Consider the following 15,543-nt stretch of genomic DNA (forward strand, 5'->3'; position numbering starts at 1 on the left):
GAGAGAGAGAGAGAGAGAGAGAGAGATGAATTCAGAACTTACTTACTTATTGGTGCAGAGTCAGTCTACGGAGAGAACAGATAGCCCAGATGAAAACTTCCCATTTGATCATCAAGGGGATCAGGCTTGTGAATGGTCCCTGAGTTTCCAATGTCTGTGAGATAGGGGAATTCAATGTGGAAAAGAAAGGAGAGGGGTAAAGAAAGGACAGGACAAGGAGGGGAAGGGATCACCTTTGATGGTCCCAAAAGAGGAGGTCCTAGCTCCCCACCTGTTTGAGGACAGATCCTTTCCCCATCCTACCTCCCCTCCTAAGCCCAAGTGGGCAAGGTCCTGCCTAAGCAGACAGAGTGAAGGGAAGGTCCTATCTAAGTGGGTGGTGTTAAGAAAAAGTCCTGTCTGCTGTTCTCTTCTAGATTTCCACTGTGCCAACATCATGGACTTAGCCAAGGAGACTAAGAATATCCTTGGCATCTATCACCCCTGCTATGATCCAATTGATTTTGTGAGGCAGCGCCTTAAAAAGCAACTTCCTGACAACATCCATGAGGTGGCCTCCCAGAAGATGGGCATCTCCCTCACTCGGTTTCCAGATGGAAAGAATGTGATCATCACCAGTTTTGCCAGCAAAGAAGAGGTCATCCAGGTGTGTCTCTATGACTGTCAGGCTTGAGCCTCCCTACACAGAGCATGGCAGAATGGGCAGCCTCAGAGTGCAGCCAGGCAGCACTGGCTTTGAAAGGTCAAGAGATCTGGCTTGAGGTTGGAACAACTGAAGCATGGTGTATAGGGTGGCCCAAGGAGGATTCAGTTTGAATTTGCTACAAGGAGTCCCAAGCCTGGGCTGGTCAAGCTCCCCCCACATCCATTTGGGGTATGGAAGCTTGCTTCCTTGCTCTCTAATATCAATCGATAAGCCATCAATCCCCAAACTTTGATTAAGCTCCATGTGTGCCAAGCCCTGCTCCTGGCACCAGAGATGCCAAGAAAAAAGTGAGAACAGCTTCTGCCCTTAAGGAGCACCCCTTCTAAGCTTGGCAGGAATCCAGAAAGATAGCTTTGCTTCTCTTTGACCTTTTTGGGTAATTGAATCTTCCCCCTCTTCTTCTTTCCAGGCAGTCATCTGTAGCTTATTTTTCCCCTTCTACTGTGGTGCTATTCCTCCCTTGTTTCGGGGAGAGGTAAGTTGGCAGGTGCTTTTCCAAAGTTTTTTTTTTCTTTTTAACCCTTAACTTCTGTGTATTGGCTCCTAGGTGGAAGAGTGGTAAGGGTGGGCAATGGGGGTCAAGTGACTTGCCCAGGGTCACACAGCTGGGAAGTGTTTGAGGCCAGCTTTGAACCTAGGACCTCCCATCTCTAGGCCTGACTCTCAATCCACTGAGCTACCCAGCTGTCCCCTTTTCCAAAGTTCTTAAAAGGCTCTGGGAAAAGATGGAAGGGAGCAGAGTGGCCAGTGCACTGGAAGTGGGTTCAGATAACCTATGTCCAGGGGCTGTTTCTTTTCCTTCCTGTGTGATTTTGGGCAAGTCCGGGTTTCCCTCAGTAAAATAAGGGAGTTAGAATAATTATCCTTGTCTGAATAAGATCCCTTTCAGCTCGCAATATGACTTTAAACAATAATGACCAGCATTTATGGAGCACTTGAAAGACTGCTTACAAAGAGTTATATGTGTGTTAATTCATTTGATCCTCACAATAACTCTGGGAGGGAAGTGCCATTATTATCCCCATTTTATAGATGAAGAAACTGAAGCACAGAAAAAGGTGAAGTGTTTGAGGCACGATTTGAAAGCAGGTCTTCCAGTCTCCAAATTCTGTGCTCTTCCTACTTCACCAGCCATCTGCTAGTCACTTCCCCGTCTCTTGGACTGTTTCCCCATCTATAAAATGAGACCAAATGGGTGATTCCTGATTCACCTCTCCTCCCTAATTATCTCTGAGTCAGGTTAGAAAGGGGCATAAAGCACATAGCTTGTCCTCAAGAGACTTTCAATTGACTTTAGGGAAAAAAGGTGAAGGAATGCTTGAATAGCAGGCCAGATTTAGGCAGTTTAGGGCCATGTCCTATGCAGTCTGTCCTGTGTGTTTATTGGGTATTTACCTATCTGGATACAGGCTGTTTCCCTCACAAGAACATCAGATGGGGGAGAAAAGGGATTGTTTTGTTTGGGTTGATATTCTGAGCATAGACTGGGCACTTAATAAATGCCCATTAGTTAATGAAGAAATAAATAGGAAATGGAGAATGCAAAGAGCCCAGGTCTTCACATCAGGAAGCTGAGGTTCCAGTGCTGCTCATATTTCGTGGCTGTGACTGTGGACAAGATATTCTCTTCCTTTGAGCCTCAGTTTGCTAATCTGTCAATGGAGGGGAATAATGCTTGCATTATAGACCTCCTTGAGCTGCTCTGAGAAAAGCACTTGGTCAATCTTAATTGCTGTTACTATCACTCTGATTAACAGAGGGCAGAAGGGAGGCCCCCTGGCTGACCACAAACGGGAGAAGGTGGGCTTGTCTGGGGTATTTTGCCCTTCAATCTCTCCTTCTCTTTTGCTGTCCCTCAGCGCTATATGGATGGGTCTCTGAGCAACCACGTGCCCTTCTTCGACTCAAAGGTGACCATCACCTTCTCGCCTTTCTATGGGGCTTCGGACATCTGCCCAGAAAGCCCCTCTGCCAGCTTCCACGAGATCTGCATCTCCAAAGGCAACTTCCAGCTCTCCGTACATAACATCCATCACGGAATAATGAGTCTCTTCCCCCCAGAGCCTGAGGTATGGCCCATGCTTCTCTGGCCCACTGTGGCAAGTTGGCAGTGTCTGTGGCGGTGTGTGGGGGCAGCTAGAGCAGGAGAACTTCCTCTGAGATTGGCAGCAGAGAACCTGGCCCCAATCCTGGTATTGTAGAGCTGTGTGACTTGGGCCTATTATGGAGAATATTGATCTAGTATCAATAGGTGTTGATAATTATTGATAGACTATTGATAATTATTGACAGGCTATTGCTTATAGGGAGGTTCTGTTGATGTCATTTGAGGAACTCAGCTGAATTAACAGTTGAGGAAATTAGCTGGAGACCAGTTATAGAAAACCTATTTATTTAACTATGGAGATTCAGGAAAAGGAAAAGGAAACAGAAAGGTAGGAAATAAATTAATTATCGATCTATGTACCCTAAAATCTAAGATATCTATAAACCCCGATCCCATTCTTTTCCACAAGGAAATTCTTCTCCCCTGATAAATCAGGGTTAACCTCACTTCCTGTCTACCTATAAATAATTTCTATCTTACTAGACTAAGCTAATTTTAATTTATAAATTCCCTTCCTTATATTATTCTTCAAAGAGTTGATGTAACGTCTGTCTCTCACCAGAGTATCAGCTACTGACAAGTTCCCAGAAGCTGCTCTCTTGTGCTCCCTGCAGGCCCCTGCTGCTCCCCTGTCTTACAGGAAACAGCTAAGCCAAATTCTCACAGAAGATCCACTTTACAAGCTTTCTCCCAATCTCCAGGTGTCGTCCCAAACAACTGTCACTAACTCTTCCAAGATTTCCAAAGGAAACTCCAACCATCCACCCTCTGAGCAATAGACCCAAAGAGTGTCCAGTTGATTCCTAACTGTCCCTCCTAGGGGAAGCTGGGAATTCTTTTCCCATTATCTATTGAGAATTCCTTTATCTGGGTTAAAGGAGCCCTGTACCACTCAAAACCATCTATCCAGCGCTATTACTTAGTCCTAGTTATTCAGAATCTCTAATTACTTAGCTAATTAACAAACAACTTATTACAGCGCAGGGATCTGGCAGAGGTGACTTCCAAAGGCTCTTCCATCTCTCAGTCTCAACCATCTTTTACCTGGAATAGTTTCTCTACCTCCTGTCCTGCTCAAGAGGATCTGGCTTCAAAGTGTGGCTCCTCAGTTCTTATGTGGCCTTGGGCAAGTTACTTCCTTGCTTTGGACTTCAGCTTCTTCTCTATGAAAGGATGATATTGTAACTAGCATTGACCTGGCATTTGAAGGTTGCAAAACTCTTCACATATGTGAACTCATTTGATTCCAATATATGGAGATGCTATTCTTCTTACAACATTTTGTATTTAGGGAAACTGAGGCAAACTGTTTAAGTATCTTGCCCATGGTCATATAACTAATGTGTCTGAAGGAGGAGGATTTGAATTCAGGTCTTCTGGACTCTGCCTTCAAGTCCCCTAGGTGCCTTGATGGGGTTGAATTATTCTCTCTTTGTTCAGTTCTGTCTTTAAATCTATCACCCTTGGCTTCAGTTTGTTCATTTGTAAAATGAGAGGTGCTACTCTCATCATTAGATGGAGCATTTCCATACTGGGTGAGGAAATGGCAGTCTGAAAAGCTTCACTCAGCAAAAATGAGGTAGGTGGCCCCAGGAGGTAGTGAGCTCCCCATTGATGCAGGCCTTCAAGTGGAGCCTAGATGACCTGACTACTTGTCAAGAATGAAGGGAGGTGGGGGGCAGCTGGGTGGCTCAGTGGATTGAGAGTCAGGCCTAGAGATGGGAGGTCCTAGGTTCAAATCTGGCTTCAGACACTTCCCAGCTGTGTGACCCTGGGCAAGTCACTTCACCCCCATTGCCTATCCTTACCACTCTTCTGCCTTGGAGCCAATACACAGTATTGATTCCAAGATGGAAGGTGAGGGTTTAAAAAAAAGAATGAGGGGAGGCCTATCAGGGGCAGGGGTGGTGGGAGGCTCTCTGAGACTCCTTCCAACCTGGAGATTCTGTGAATCTCATGGAGACCTGCTGGATGTTGTTGAATAATCAGACTAGATTGGAAGCCCGGTCCTATCCATTTCCAAAGAGCTTTTATTTATATTAATTAATTAGTTAACTAAGAATATTTTTCTGTGGTTACATGATTCATGATTTTTTCTACCCTTCTTCCCTCCTCATTCCTGGAGCTGACAAGCAATTCCACTGGGTTATATATGTATCATTGTTCAAAACCCATTTCCATATTATTCATTTTTGCAGTAGAGCAATTCTTTAACATCAAAACCCTAATCATATCTCCATTGAACTATGTGATCGATCATATGCTTTTTTTCTGTGGTTTCTGCTCCCACAGTTCTTTCTCTGGATGTGGATAGCTTCTTTCTCATAAATTCTTCTGTATTGTCCTGGTCATTGCATTGCTACTAGTAGAGAGTCCATTACATTGGATTGTACTACAGTGTATCTGTCTCTGTGTACAATGTTCTCCTGGTTCTGCTCCTTTCGCTCTGCATCACTTCCTGGAAGTTGTTCCAGTTCACATGGAATTCCTCCAGTTCATCATTCCTTACAGCACAAAAGTATTCTATCACTATCATATACCACAATTTGTTCAGTCATTCCCCAATTGAGGGACACCCCCTCAGTTTCCAATTTTTTGCCACCACAAAGAGCACAGCTATAAATATTTTTTGTACAAGTCTTTTTCCTTATCCAAAGAGCTTTCTAAGAAAAATTTAAAACCTTACCTTCTGTCTTAATATCAATTCTAAGACAGAAGAGTGGCAAGGGTTATGCAGTTGGGGCTAAGTGACTTGCCCAGGGTCACATGTCTAAAAGTGTCTGAGACCAGGTTTGAACCCAGGTTCTCCTGTCTTCAAGCCTGGAGCTCTATCCACTGTGCTGCTTAGCTGCCCCTCCACGTAGCTTTAAGGTTTTCAAAATGCTTCTTTCTCTAACAAGTCCGTCAAGCAGGCAGTGAAAGTATTATTATTGGCACTGGACTTGGCACATGATAAATGAGTTTCCATTCGTTCATCCTGATTTTACAGATAAAAAAACTGAGGCTGAGAAGGGAAGTGGTCATACTGCTAAATCTTAGAGTCAAGACTGGACTTCTGTGCTTCCCCTTCCACTGGGCCAGCCTGCCTCAGCCATCCTGGTGGCATTCCTCCGGCACAAAAGGCAAAATCCTGGTTTGGGTCATGTCAGGAAAAGTTGAGTGAGACACGAGTAAGCTGAGAACTAAAGTGAAATAACAGAACAATAAAACTGGGCAAAAATTGTCCCCCATCCAAGGCAGGCTGAACTAAAGGACCCGCTGCCAGCACTAAGGACTCCAGACTTTTAAAGGGTGCCATATAGGGGGGTTAGGGGGTCAGCAAAGGCTTTTGGAAGCCAGCAGAACTTGAAGTGGGCTTTGCAGATGGTGGAGGAGGGAATTTGAACAGGTGAACAAATGAGGAGGAAAGGAAGGCATCTCTTTTGTCCCAAGCTACTGGAACCAAAGGGTTCCCTTGGTCTCACAAATGGAGCCCAGTCCTGGGAGGTCTTCAAGCAGAAGCTCATTTGTTGGCATGTTTGAAACCTGCTTGTGTCCCAACTGGTTTGGGAAGTTTGTTCTATGCCTATGGAGACTCCTGTTGTAGCTAAAGAACCTTCTCCTGTGTGCATACAGGGGACTTGGATTAGGTCCAGATGGTACTCATAACTCAATGTCTCTTTTGCATTGGGTTCAAACCTGGGTATGTTCTCACATTGGAGTGCCAGGGGCAGGCCATGGGGACATCAGTAAGGATGAACCACAGGAGAAACTCCTGGAAGCCAGGGAGTACCTTTTCTCCACTGCCCATAGCCTGATCATAGGCCTGGACATACAGTCAGGATTTAGTGAGCTGCTATCAGCACACTCAGGAAAGAGCAAGGACTGGGCAGATGATGTGAGTGGGGAGAGGCAAGGATGTTTATCCTTGGTCTGGGTCCTGCCTCCATGGCAGCTCACAGATGTTGTGTGGTTGCAGGTGTTGGCAGATTTTTGTAGACAAGGCTATTTGGATGCTCTGAAGTTCCTGGAGAGATGAGGTAAGTCTGTGCTGTTGGTGATCTTGGTCATTGGGCTATTTATGAGCAAGGACAGTGCCCTGTAAAGGAAAGTCTTCAGTACTGAGTGAAAAGCCTATACAAGTCAACATGGTCAGTAAAGTCCGAAGGACAGCACATTGGCTCAAGAGGCAGAATACTTGGATTCAGATCTTACCTCTGATGATTAATGCTAGCTGATTTTAGGTCAGTAACCCTAAGCCCCGGTTTTCCCATCTGTAAAATGAGGGGATTAGACTAACAGGCCTTTGAGGTCCTTGCAATTCTAAAGGTATAGTTTCTAAGTCTTGCCTCTTCCACTTAGGGGGTGACCCTGGGTAAGTCACTTCATCTTTAATCTTTATTTTTTTCCCCTCTTATAAAATGGGGATGATGATACATATGCTACAAACATCATGAGGATGTTGTAAGTATAGTGTAAAGTGTATATAAATGGGAACTTTATTGTTATCATTTCTTCACCAACATCCTCTTTCAATGCCTCTTTGTGGCATAGAGATGTCCTGTGGGTACTGTTCTGTAAAGTAAGCAGTTCCTACCAGTCCTATCATAGCTGCAGCCAACCTTGATGATAGTCATTTTATTTTGTAAGAGTGGAGAGATTGTTGAGATGGGAGTCAGGAGACTTTCTAATAATCCCAGCTGTCCCAAAGTGACCTGGGCTGCCAAGAGAGACTGTGTGTTCTCTCCTTAGAGGTCTTTAAGCAGAGGTTGGATGACTACTTGTCAGAAAAAAACCTAGAGTAGATTCTTGTTCAACTATGGGTTGGACAAGATGGCTTCTTTTTTCCTTTTATTTATTTTTTAAATTTATTTTTACGTTATTGATTAATTATGAAAAATGTTCCATGGTTCCATGATTCATGTTCTTTCCCTCCCATCCTCCCTCTCCTCTCCCATAGTCAACCTGCAATTCCACTGGGTTAAATGTGTCATTGATCAAGACCTATTTCCATATTATTGATATTTGCACAAGGGTGATCGTTTAGAGTCTACATCCCCAATCATGTCCCCATCGAACCATGTGATTAAGCAGTTGTTTTTCTTCTGTGTTTCTTCTCCCACAGTTCTTTCTCTGGATGTGGATAACATTCTTTCTCATAAGTCCCTCAGAGTTGTCCTGGGTTGTTGCATTGCTGCTAGTAGAGAAGTCCCTTACATTGGATTGTGCCACAATGTATCAGTCTCTGTGTATATGGTTCTCCTGGTTCTGCTCCTTTCACTCTGCATCAATTCCTGGAGGTTGTTCCAGTTCACATGGAATTCCTCCAGTTCATTATTCCTTTGAGCACAATAGTATTCCATCACCAACAGATACCACAATTTGTTCAGCCATTCCCCAATCTAAGGGCATCCCCTCATTTTCCAATTTTTTGCCACTACCAAGAGAGCAGCTATAAATATTTTGGCACATCCTGTCTTTTTGACAGGATGACTTCTGATAGTCCTTTTAACTCTGAGATTCTGGGATTAATAAGAACTGATTTGGGATCTCGTCCGAGCAAGTCTATTTGAAGACCTCTAATGAGGTTGGAATGCATGCTTCATCCTTTGTCCTCTGAAGCTGTTGTTGGTTGTTACTTTGATCAGAGTTTCTAAGTCTTTCAGAGTTGTTTGCCTTCTACTGGTTCTGCTTATCTCATTTCACATCAGTTTGTACAATTCTTCCAGAGTCTGAAAATCTTTTCTATTTCATTGCCCTTTGTACTTCCAGTCTCTATTGCCCTAGGTGTCTAGAACCCTCTTTGTCATAACACCCTTTCCTTGGTGCCTCCAGGTCTACAAAGCTCTCCCTCCCAGCCTCCTTGTGAGGCTGGGAGAGCAAGGATGACTACCCCCATTTTGTGGATTAAGAAATTGGGGTCCAGAGCACACAAAGACACTTGCTCCAAATCATACAGCTTTAGTTAGGGGAAGTGCCGGGATATGAACCCAGAATGTCTAACTTCGAGTCCAGTGTACCTTCTGGTTATTCAGATATGGACAGGAGGAGATGGGTGGGAGCATTTTTGGTGACCTCAAGCCAGTCCCTAACCCTCTCCGGGCCTACATTCCAACTTCTATAAAATGAAATGGTCAGATGAAATGGCCTCTACGATTCCTTTCAGCTTGAAATCTATGATCCCAAGATAGCAGTCTCTCTGAAACTCAGTTTGTAAAATGAACCACCAGCTTCCCAAAGATGTTGGGAAATGATTTATCTTTTAAAAAAAAAACAAAAGCCCTTACCTTCCATCTTAGAATGAATAGTGTGTCTTGGTTCCAAGGTAGAAGAGTGCGAAGGGCTAGGCAATGGAGATTAAAAGACTTGCCCGGTCACAGAGCTAGGAAGTCTCAGACCATATTTTGAACCTGGAACTTCCCATTTCTAGGCCTGGCTCCCTATCCACTGAGCCACCCAACTGCCCCTGAAATGATTTATTTTAAAATACAAAGGGAGATAACAGGTTCTATTCCCTGCCCTGGCATTCTTGTGTGCACACCCACATGCCCATATGCAGCCCGAAACCATGCTGTTCTGTTCAGATTGGGAATTGGGTCTGATTTCTGGTATTTTTTTCTTGGGCATGATGGCCACATTGTTTTTTGTTTTTTCTTTTTCTTCAGGTATTATGAAGGAGGCAATCATTCCAAGCTTGCTCCATAAAGGGACCTCATCGCCTAGCTCTATAAACCAAGCCAGCAACAACCGAGGCACAAATGGTGGGAGTGAGGAAGAGGAAAAGTCAGGACCGTATGTCAGCTGGAATATACCCCATGTGCGGGTCAGAGACGTAGCAAACTTCGAGCTCCTGTCTCCAGAACTTGAAGCAGGTAATGTTAATTCATCCCCCCCCCCCTCCATCCCCCCACTCATCTCTCCACCCCAGCCAGCTAGCCTGTGCCCCTCTGCTGTTGATGGCAGAGTCCTCCTCATATAACCTTCTTCCCTCCTTCCAAAATTGTCCTTCATTCTTGGGGGCAGCACCAGAGATAGAGACTTCATCACTTTTTATCAGAAGTATTACAATAGCTATTAGTTCAGCTCTCTATCTGCAGTTTCTCTCCTGTCCAAGCTAGCCTCTATATGTTATCGAAATAATTATCTGCCTATCCAGGCTTGGCCATGTCACTCCCAGCTCAAAAATCTTCAGTGGCTCCCTATGGCCAAAGGAGAAACTTGAAATCCTTAGTTTGCTGGTCAAGGATTTCCATAATCTGGTCCCTTGATGATTTTCCAGCATCCCTCCCTCTTCCCTGCTCTGTGGACATGTGTTCTTTCTTTCAGCCAAGTTGGATTATTTCCTTTCCTTGGGGTGAGTTTTTTTCTACCACATTATTTGGGGGGGGGCTCTAGACATGTGACTTCAATGGCAGAGAGTGGGGAAAAGTCCCCTACCAGTGCCCCTTGTTCTACTATTTCCAGTTTTAAGAGAATTGCCTGGGACACCCCTTAAGAGGTTCAGAGATTTTCCAAGAGCCCCACAGGCACTGGTGCTGGAGATGGGACTTGAACCCAGGTCTCATTTACTCTGCTGCCAGGACTCTCTTCATGATGTCATGCTACCTTTCACCCTTCTCCTTGCTGGTGTGCCTTGAGAGGCAGCACAATATCCTGGTTAGAAAACTAGACTTGGAATCAGAGAGAAGTCAGTTTGAATTCTGCCCAAGACAGCTTCCTTGGACAAACCACTTGTCCTTCTTGGGCCTTGGCTCCCTTGATGTGTAGGAGGAGGAGGCTGGATTCAAGGTCCTTGAAGACTTGGATGCTATGATTGCTCCATCCCTAAAACTACCTGCTGGTATCCTGCTTGTCCCGAGTCCCAGTTCTGATGGTGCCTCTGTGACCTCCCTCTGGCTCCACAAATGAGTTTGGTTCATCTCCTCCAGGGATGCCCCCAGTGCTTCCTCCGGCCCTTCTCTCAGGCTAATTGTTCGGATTATACTAGTCCATACTGTTCCTATTGGGAACAGCTGGTGGCAGAGGGGCCGCTCGGCTCTCCAGAGCTTTGAATGTTGGCAGCTTCCGCCAGGCCAGGGGACTTTCCAAGGCAGGCCCAGTGGTGGACAGTGGGCTGGCCAGTGGAGGACCTGGTCTGCCTAAGCTTGGCTCCTGAGGCTCCCTTGTGCCTGGGGGGCGAGGAGGTCCATTTTTAAGTCCCAGAAACTCTTGAAGCCCCCAGACACAGTCAGCAAGGGGTCAGGGAAGAGAGGAGCCTCTGAGAGACGTGAGGGAACCCCTTACAGTTGCAAAGTGCTCCAGAGTGACAATAATAATGATAGTTATTATCGGAGCTTCCTTTTCCATGTTGTTTTTGGAGGCCCTTCCCCTCCTGGTGCAGTGGAAGGAGCCCTGGATTTAGAGTCAGAGGACCCAAGTTCAAATCTCAGATTCTTCCACTTGCTAATTATGTGACCTTGACCAAGTGGCTTCACTGTCCTGGGTCTCTGTATAGCAATCAAGTTGGATGGGATGGCACTGTGAGGTTCCCATTAACTTGAAATCTGGGATGCTGTAGCCAGGTGGGCACTATCACTATTATTAGCCCTATTTTACAGAAAAGAAAACTGAGACTCAGAATAATTAACTGACTTGTTGATCCAGGCTGGCAGGGCAAGTCTTGGGGTTCAAAGGTCTCAGTTTGAGTCTGGATTCTGAAATTTAACTCTCAGTGTGATCTCTGAGGATCTCAGTTTCCTTATTTGTAAAGTGGAGCTCCTGCATTTCCCTCCTCTAAGGGTATTTGGGAGTATTGCTCTTTGTAAGCCTTTAACCACTGGAGAAGTGGGCGAGCTGCTCTGTTCAAAACAGGGTTCAGAGAGCAAGCAGAGGAGAGCCTATGGGCCACTGGGGAGCCTCACCAGATTTGGATCTGGTGTGAGACTTTGGGAAATTCTCAAAAGGAGCATCCTGAGCACTGGCAGATGGGGCTGTGGGGTGACAAGGAGCTCCTCCCCAGGGTTATGCTCTAGATTTCTTTGGAGTCTGAGAGGAGGAGGGAGAAGAACCCAGTCCACAGACAATTGGAAAAAGGGCGGAAACCTGAGGGGGCAGGAGCTGAGGGTTTTAGTATCGAAAATGCTATGGTGGGTTGGCATGGCAGGCCAGTCCCAGATATGTCACTGTTCTTCTTGGGCAAGTCACTTCTCTCTGAGCCCCAGGAAAGTAGGCTGAATTGGAGGGTGAGGGTGAGACTAGATCTCCTGGGCATCTTCTAGTCCTGCCATTTGATGTTTTATTGTTCCTTTTAGTCAGGACACTCCCTGTTCTAAGCCAAGCCCTGATGCCCCCTGTTCTAAGCTCCCTCCCAGCCCTGACACCCCCTGTTGTAAGCTCAGCACTGACACCCCTGGTTCTAAGGCCCCTCCCAGCCCTGACTCCTCCAGTTCTAAGCTCCCTCCCACCTCCAACACCCCCTGTTTTATAAACCTGTCCCAGTTTGGCGGTTCTAGGTTTCTCAATCAAATGGCCCTCATGTTGTTGTAGCCTTGAAGAAGAACTGTGAAAAGCCCAGTGGCCTCTTTGCCCGATTTTCCCGCTCCCTGCCAGGCCAGATGCTGATCTACTCAGCCCTGCCCTACACGGTGCCCGTGCAGTTCACATACGTTAGGATTAAGAAGTAAGTGAGAGCTTGTCAGGTGGCGGGGCGAGAGCCGCCGTGAGGAGGGGCCAGACACAGCTTGGACAGTGAATGAGTTAAACCGCAGGACTGTTATTCTTAGAATCCCTATTTCTAGAGCATCTCCAGGTTGTAACAGGACAAGGATGGAAGAGCTGCTGAGCTTTGGGCAGCGCCCAGCGGAGGCTGGCACCCTCCATGGGCAGGAGGCAAAGGCAGCTTGACTTCGGGCCCCTTCAGCGAGGCTCCAGACAATGCTGGCTGAAGACCCAGGGCCAAGGGCCAAAGCTTAGGGCTGACAGAGGCCAGAGGGTCAAGATGGAAGGTCTAGAAAGTCCATGCCAGAAAGGGGACCTTGTACGGGGGACAGAGCATGTTAGGAAGTGACCTTGGAACCTAGAATGTTAGGGTACAGAACCCAGATTTAGCAGTAGAAGGGAAGTTAGAATGGGATGGCAGGGCTGAGAGGAGCCTAGAATAGGGAGTGTCAGAGCTGGGAGGGGCCTAGAAAAAGGGGTGTCAGAGCTAGGAGGGACCTTAGAACAGGGGGTGTCAGAGCTGGGAGGGGCCTAGAAAAAGGGGTGTCAGAGCTAGGAGGGGCCTTAGAACAGGGGGTGTCCAAGCGTCTTTTGCTAAATGAGAAAACTGAGCCAGAGAAGGGAATTGGCTTTCCTTGCTCAGGATCCAAGGCCTTCCTTCCACCCCAGGCTCATGCCAGCCTAAGCCTGGGGGATTTGGGCTGTCCTGTCTCCAGTCTGCCCAGGTTTGTGGACACTTCAGGGCCATTCTGGCCCTTCTCTAGGGTCTAGTGTCTCCTGCAGGTTCCAAGCCCCTCATTCCTTTCCCCTTCATCTGTCTTGCCAGCCTCCTCAGGGTGATTGATGGGAATTCTTCTCTCACAACCCTGAGCTGGGATTTACTGCATCCTCTTTGCCCTAGTCCTGGTCCCAGTAACATTTTCTCCTTTAATTCAGAGCATCATAACCCGAGAGCCAGAAGAGGCACTCTGTGGCATTAAAGTACAAATTAACCCTTCCCTGATGTCTTAAACCCAATACTATGCATTGGCTCCAAGGCAGAAGAGCCATAAGAGATGAGCAAGGGAGGTTAAAGGACTTGCCCAAGGTCACAAGGCTAGAAAATGTCTAAGGCCAGATTTGGTCCCAGGGTCTTCCATCTCTAGGCTTGGCTCTCCATCCACTGAGTCTTCTAGCCACCCCACTTATGCCTAACTTCCCTCATTTTACATGAGTCAACTGAGGCACAGGAATGTTAAGTGACTTGCCTGAGGCCACACAGCTTGCAATTGTCTAAAGTAGGATTTGCACTCAGGTCTTCCTGACTCTAGGTTCTGTGTGCTCTGTCCTTCTAACTCCTCGTCCCTCCTCCCCTCTACTGCAGGTTCATCAGATGGATTCCAAAGGCCCCAGATGACATCTGGTGGACACACAACATCCTCAAGAAGTTTGGCAGCTTTGTCTACTCTGGAATGAGAGACAGACTTCTGGGGTCACCAGGGTAAGCTGGGGTGAGAGGAGGAGTCTGCCAGGCAGGGGTGATTGCAGTCCTGGAGTCACAGCGGAGCCCTGGCCTTCAGCACCCCCTTGGGATTCCTTCCCACCCCTTGAGGTTCTTGGTCCCTCCATCTTCCCACCTTCTATCTTTCTTTGGGAATCTAAAGTTGGCATCTAGTCCTACCCTCTCCATTTACAGAGGGGTAAACTGAGGTCCTGAGAGGCATGACTTGTTCATAGACACACAAAAAGTCAGGAGTAGATCCGGGGTTTGAACCGGTGGTGCCTTCTCTGTAAGATGAAGGAGTTGGATTAGATGAACTCTTTCCATCCTTTGGTCTATGATACTCTGATCCCAGGGCGCTTCCTCTCTCTGGGACTCAGTTTTCTCATCTGTAAAATGGAGGGATTGGGATTAGATAGCCTCTGAGGTCTCTTCCCATTCTAGAACCCTGTGCCCTTTGACTTTTTCTCTCTGCTTTTCCCTGTTCACTCCCACTCTGGAGAATCAGCCCTGGGTGATGTCGATGTTGGCTGAGCTCGATATTGGTGCCACCCCCTCTTGATACCCAGGGCCCCCCTCAACACCTCCCCACCTCCCCAAATTGTCTTCTTTCCCGCCAGGAAACTGAGAGGAGATTTGGAGCACAGGTTCATCCATCCAGAGCCAGAAGGAACCTCAGAACCCAGGTAATCGAACTCTCAATCTGAACAGGAATCGTGCCTATAGTAGTTTGGGGTCTGGCATGTACACAGAAGGTGCCCAATAAATGCTGACTTATCGACCGATGGATAGAGGTCACCAGCCTCTGTTCAAAGACCTCCCTTGATGGGAAGGAAGTTCACATGGTCTTCTGGGCAGATCCTTCAACTTTTGGACAACTTCAGTTGCAAGGAGACTTTCCTTTCTATAGTCATGTTCTCGTTTTATAGGTGATGGAATGGAGGCACAGAGATGGTGAGGTTTGCCCCAGGTTACAGTGAATAAAGTAGCTGGGTGGTTTGGTGGGGAGAGTCCTGGCCTTGGAATCAGGGAAACCTGAGTTCAAATGCTGCCTTAGACACTTACTAGCTGTGTGGCCCTGGGTAAGTCACTTAACATCTGTGAAATGGGGAGAATGAACATCTACCTCGCAGACGTGTTGTGAAGATGAAACGAGATGCCTTAGTGTTAGCAATCAGTTATAAGGGGCAGAGCCAGGACACCCAGCCAGCTGGCTGATTCCGGGTCCGGTTCCCCGCTAGCATCCTGACAAGGCCTTTCCATCCCCCCTGCCTCCTCGAGGGCTCTCCGGATGACGGAGGGGAGAAGGCTTAGGAGGGGCGCTCTGCAAGGTTTCAAGGCTCCAAAAGGGCAGGATGGGAAGCAAGGACGGGGAGAGGGAGGGGAGGGAGAGGAAGTCCCCAGGAGGTAGAATTTGTTTCAGTATAAGGACCAAGTTCCCAGCCGTCAGAGCTGTCCAAAGGCTGAATGGCCTTGGAGCTTCCCCTGCCTGGAAGGCTTTCCCTCGTCTGGCTGCCCACCGGGGCCTGAGAGCCACTCGGGTTCAGGCTGGACTGGACGCCCTCTGAATCAGAT

General features: G+C 47.1%; 1 protein-coding gene across 1 annotated transcript in view; it reads left to right on the forward strand.

Annotated features, from left to right (window-relative positions):
- Positions 1-15,282, forward strand: part of PNPLA5 (patatin like phospholipase domain containing 5) — a 16,698-nt gene extending 1,416 nt beyond the window's left edge. The window contains exons 2-9 of the mRNA XM_044679292.1: positions 417-646; positions 1,116-1,181; positions 2,566-2,775; positions 6,772-6,829; positions 9,458-9,664; positions 12,318-12,450; positions 13,852-13,968; positions 15,210-15,282. Coding sequence (XP_044535227.1) covers positions 417-646; positions 1,116-1,181; positions 2,566-2,775; positions 6,772-6,829; positions 9,458-9,664; positions 12,318-12,450; positions 13,852-13,968; positions 15,210-15,282 — 1,094 coding nt within the window. The remainder of the gene's footprint in view (positions 1-416; positions 647-1,115; positions 1,182-2,565; positions 2,776-6,771; positions 6,830-9,457; positions 9,665-12,317; positions 12,451-13,851; positions 13,969-15,209) is intronic.
- The last annotated feature ends 261 nt before the right edge of the window (positions 15,283-15,543 follow it).

This window comes from Gracilinanus agilis, chromosome 5 (genome assembly GCF_016433145.1).
Source record: "Gracilinanus agilis isolate LMUSP501 chromosome 5, AgileGrace, whole genome shotgun sequence".
Lineage (NCBI taxonomy): Eukaryota > Metazoa > Chordata > Mammalia > Didelphimorphia > Didelphidae > Gracilinanus > Gracilinanus agilis.